Below are 5,002 nucleotides of genomic sequence, written 5' to 3'. Positions count from 1 at the left end.
AGCGCTGCTAATGATTAAACTCAAAATAAAATTCTAAGAATCTTAAATTAGAATTTTAAAAAAATTTATTTACTTTTAATATTAAATCTCGTCAATGTAATTAATTAGCGAAATCTAATATATTATATTTTGATAATTTCATAAAAGATTGGTATTTACTTAATATTATCATCCTCATATGATTATGAACATCAAGTTTAACCAATGCTCATGATTAAACTAAAAAAAAAAGGTTAATTTTAGTCATACGTCACTACAAGATTTATACTTAATTGAGAGAGTTTTTTAGTAGAGATTTTTAAAAACCTCCAAAACACATTTTATTTATGGCAATTTATAAAACTCCCCCTAATAGTTAATTTTTAATTAAAATTTAAACTCTCTAAAAAATCCTTCTTCTCCTTAGTTCACAGAATGAGCGAATCAGAGAGAAGAGAAGGGAACGGCGACAAAACCCTAAGTTCTCCACCGCCGGTTCCACTGCCGTTGCAGTCGTCGGTTCCGCCGCCGTTGCAGTCGCCGGTTCCACCGCCATTTTTGCCACAGTTGTTGCGGGAAGCTTCTCAATCGAGCCACCTCCTTTATATCAACATTATGGTTTCAGATCTATTTGCTCTGTAGCTACGGTTGTCGCTGCAGTTTCTGCTGCCGTTGCTGCCGCAGTTTCTGCCATCGTTGCCGCGTCGAAAGCTTCTGAATCGAGCCACTGTTTCAGATCTGTTTTCTCCTTCGAGCTGTCGCTGGTCTTCTTCTTCTTCTCCATATTATTTGATACAGTAGTGACTCGCGTAGTATATTCTATTAGTTGATCTTCTAACTACTAATGCTGGATTCTTCTCTTTTGATCTGCAGGCACTTCCTATTTACCTTGATAAAATTTTTCATCCTGTTGTTGCTATTATTTTATCAGTAACTTTTGTTCCAGCTTTTGGAGAGGTAAAATACTTTTTTAATCTATGGTTTTTGTCATGCTCAAACATTTTGATATTGACATTGAAGAACTAATTGTTTCGATGTCTTTCGGCTTAGGTTATCCCTCAAGCTATATGCTCAAGATATAGACTCTATATTGGTTCAAATTTTGTGGGACTTGTACGTCTGCTGATGATAATTTGTTTTCCAATTGCATATCCTATTGGAAAGGTATATTATGATTCTTTAAACATGTTAGCTTCTATCAAGGAAATTATATTAAGATAATAACATCATTAGCTTTTGACTTTATTTAGAGAGCAATGAGCATCCCTTTTTTGAGTTTCTCACCTCTACTATAATATATTAATATATTTTATAAAGTTGATGGAAAATCTGTGTTTCTTTTTGGCAGAGTTGATGAAAAGCAAAGATACATACATGACTTAATTTGTAGTTAATATATAGTGTGTGTGTTTGGTGTGATTATTATGACAACTATAATATATAGCAAAAGGTAATAACTCATCATCATAATATAATCGTAATAAATTAATAATTTGACAGCGTGCAGAAGAAATATAATGTGCTTCACAATTGGGTAGTAGGATATAAGATATATTGATCAGTAACATGCATTTTTCATAAAGATCATTGCATCAACAAGTGCCTACAGAAGATGAACTTGGCAGCTTCATTGGATGCCCTTTTAATTAGTTAGTGTGCAGCACTGCATTAGTGAATGAATCATCTTTAATTTTATGTCATTAGTAGGCATTCTGAACTTTCCTACTCTGTTCCATTTTACGTTGTCTTCCTGACAAGTAAATAAGTTTAATTGACTGAGTTTTGTAACATGTTCATCCCTGTGTGTTTAGTATAATTCTTAAGGCACTAATTTGTTGGTCCAATGCTAATTAGATTTATTAATTTTGCAGATTGATATTCCCACTTCAGCCCTTTGTTTCTGGTCACTTATAGAAGCTTCTTCGGGCTTGCCTGAACATGAATGGGAGGTTGGTTGGTCTTTGGCATCATATATTGAATCTCAGCCATCGAAAGATTTCATTCAAACTCAGATTGACCACATCATAACTTAGGCCCTGGCTTATCATGCTTCTTCCATATCTCCATTTTTGTTCTTTCTTTATTTTCTTCCTTAACGTGCTTGATAAATTATTTGGATTTTATATTACTTTTTATTATAGATGATGACTAATGAAACTTCCTAATTTCAAGCCTAACCTGTGATTTTAAACTTCTCTGACCAATTCTCCTGTTTTGTTGACCAATGATTATCTCTTATAATTTCCTCTGCTTTGTTGCAGGGAACAGCGTTGGTGGTCCTCGTCGGACTTGTCGCGATCCTGAAATTGGTCAAAGGAAACTTAGCTGATCACAAGTTCCTCTTCCTTGGGGCTGGAGAGGTAAATTATGAGATTGCCTCTTTATGTGAGGAATTTATGATAGCACCTATTCATCTTTATCTTTATCTTTACCTTTTATTTGTAATGACTTTGTGTCTTTCATGTCTGTTACCTTATTTTTTATTATTTATAATTTTACATAGGTGAAAGAAGTGGATATTGATGCTTATGCTCTAAAGGATCTGCTAATTATAACAACAGGTTCTCGAGTGAGTTACTTTCAGAATCCTCTAATGATTTTTTTAATCCCGTGAATCGCACAGAATATGGATGAAATTAAGGCATGTAATAAAATGTATTCTATTGTGTCAGACAGAACCACGTGCTGCCTTGAATCTTGCATCATATGGAAGTAGTCATGCTTTCAAACTAACTAAGGAAGATATTGTTTTGTATTCGGCCAAGGTATGATAAAAATAAAGCTGTTTAAAGTATTTGCATTTTGCTTTGTCTAAAGGCTAAAACACGTTTGATATATATAACTAACTAAATCAGTTGGAATGAAACCATATCTGTGTGTGAAGTTGCAGTATACTATTTTTGCTTTGAATTCATAAATTGACAACTTAGAATTCTTAAAATATTTATCCAAACCAGTTTGTGTTGCTTAATTTGGGCTCTGCTTCATCAAACTGTTAGGTTATCCCTAGTAATGAGTGAAAATGCTGAACAAAGGAAAGGCGAGTCATGTTTACGCCATTAATAATAATATATGTTGATTACAATATTGTTAAAAAAGCAATATGGAACTGAGAGATTCTTTTGGGTTTTTGGTTTTTTTCTTGCTTTAGGGGGAAGAGACTCTATTAGACTATTACTGTAACTCTCTCCTTTTGCTTTTTATTTCTTTCACATCTTCACACTCAGTTTTATGTCTTTTTGGGCTAACAAAAAAGAAGAAACCAACCTTCCTTACACCAATATTTTCTTCATTTGCATCATATATTGCTGACAAGTTCCATTGTCCTTCTTCTGTGTTTCATCAGGATAGAGAACAAACAAGCAAACAAGAAAGAAAGTTTTGATTTTTGCATCTGGGGTGAACACTTTTTGTGCTTCCTTATTCCAACTGGTTTGTTAGAGTCCGTTTCACATTGTGGCATGCATAACATTCTTTTGAGTTCTGAGAATCTTGAGTTGTTGTAGTGAGTTCTTAGTTCATCAAAAAAGAATGGCAGGAGGTGCACCACAACCAAAGCAAGATGAGCAGCCACATCTAGTTAAAGATCAGTTACCACATGTTTCTTACTGCATTACAAGTCCTCCTCCATGGAGTAAGTTTAAATGATTTACTTGATGTCATCTGGAATTAATAGACTTCTGCTTATCTTTGTTAATGTTTTATTGATTTCTACTAATCTGATTCGACTAGTACATTGAAAAATCAATATGCTTTGGTATTGAATATGATAATTGAGTTGTGAAATTCTGATGTGAATGAAGCTGAGGCAATCCTACTTGGTTTCCAACATTATCTGGTGATGCTTGCCACAACTGTTCTAATTTCTAGCTCTGATTCCTAATTCCTTGCTCTGATTCCTATCTGGTGATGCTTGGTCTAGGAACATTAGAATAATCATAATCTGCAATGCCATTGGTGATAGAAACGGACGTTCGAGGACAAATATTTCAGACTTTTATGTAATTAGATATTGAAATATTGAAGTTGTTGTTTTATTTTACTTTTGAAAGAAAAATAGTAATAGTTTTGTAGAACAATACCATGTGGAATTATGTTTGGAACTATTGACATTGAGAATTTTTTTTATATATAGAATTATGTCTTATATTGAGGAATTGTGTTATAAAAGATTTAGTTTTTAAATTTTGATATTAAAAAATAAATTAAAATTAAAAATAAAATAAATAATTACAGGATTTATGGAGGTTTAAAAATCTCACAAAATAGTTATTTTTTGTTATATTAAAAAATTAATTTATGGGGATTTTAAACCGTCACAAACATTGACAAAAAACTGCCACAAAAGTTCAATATAAAACCCCATTAACCACACATAAAACCCCCACTGAATAGATTGTGGAGGTTTTTAAAAACCTCTACAAAAGACCTCGTGGCACCTCAAATTTTGGGGGTTTTAGAAACCTCCACAAACCATTTAGTGGGGGTTACAAACCTCCACAAATAAGAGAAAAAACTGCCACAAATAAACAAAAACCTTGTAGTGCGTTATTCTTAAATATATATGTTGGCTAACTTTTGATTATAGCATAAAAATAATAAGCAACTACTGAATAAGCATCTCTTACTAAAACGTCTTTAAAATAATAAAAGTGTAATTTTTGTCAAAGGCATTATTTTTTTTATTTTTAATTATACTTTTCAAGAGTATTCTAAATAAATAATTTTTTTTGTAGTGTATGTATTCATATTTTATATCTTTTAAAAAAAAAATAATATGAAAAAAAAGAGAACTTTAAATATACAATTCCAAATAAAAAAAAACAATGACTCAAAAAAACCAATAATACAAATGTGAATTTGCAAACAGTTTGAATCACTTCTTTCTTTAAAAAATATGATAATATCAATAATAGTTGAGGATCAAATAAAATAAAAAAAGAAAAGAAAAGTAAGAGAGGGAACAAATGTACTTTGAAATATACAAATTCTATGCAAAATAAACAAAACTTAATCAATATGT

The 5,002-nt window shown here is 31.7% G+C and overlaps 1 protein-coding gene across 4 annotated transcripts; it reads left to right on the top strand.

Moving 5' to 3' along the window:
* Positions 1-290: 290 nt before the first annotated feature.
* On the top strand, positions 291-4,132 carry LOC112727115 (uncharacterized). 4 transcript variants are annotated; one of them, XR_011868383.1, is made up of 9 exons: positions 354-743; positions 853-936; positions 1,030-1,143; positions 1,851-1,928; positions 2,241-2,339; positions 2,483-2,548; positions 2,656-2,744; positions 3,326-3,613; positions 3,783-4,132. XR_011868383.1 is itself a non-coding variant. In XM_025776758.3 (8 exons), the coding sequence occupies exons 3-8, from the start codon at positions 1,105-1,107 to the stop codon at positions 3,362-3,364; spliced, it is 414 nt and encodes a 137-aa protein (XP_025632543.1). In that variant the 5' UTR covers positions 291-743; positions 853-936; positions 1,030-1,104; the 3' UTR covers positions 3,365-4,132. The 4 variants fall into 4 exon arrangements, 1 of the variants encoding a protein (XP_025632543.1); XR_003165569.3 differs by having other exon boundaries at positions 2,652-2,744; XM_025776758.3 differs by having other exon boundaries at positions 291-743; positions 2,652-2,744; positions 3,326-4,132.
* Positions 4,133-5,002: the final 870 nt, after the last annotated feature.

The sequence above is a fragment of the Arachis hypogaea genome, chromosome 12 (assembly GCF_003086295.3).
Source record: "Arachis hypogaea cultivar Tifrunner chromosome 12, arahy.Tifrunner.gnm2.J5K5, whole genome shotgun sequence".
NCBI lineage: Eukaryota > Viridiplantae > Streptophyta > Magnoliopsida > Fabales > Fabaceae > Arachis > Arachis hypogaea.
This window is presented reverse-complemented; position numbering and strand designations above follow the sequence as displayed.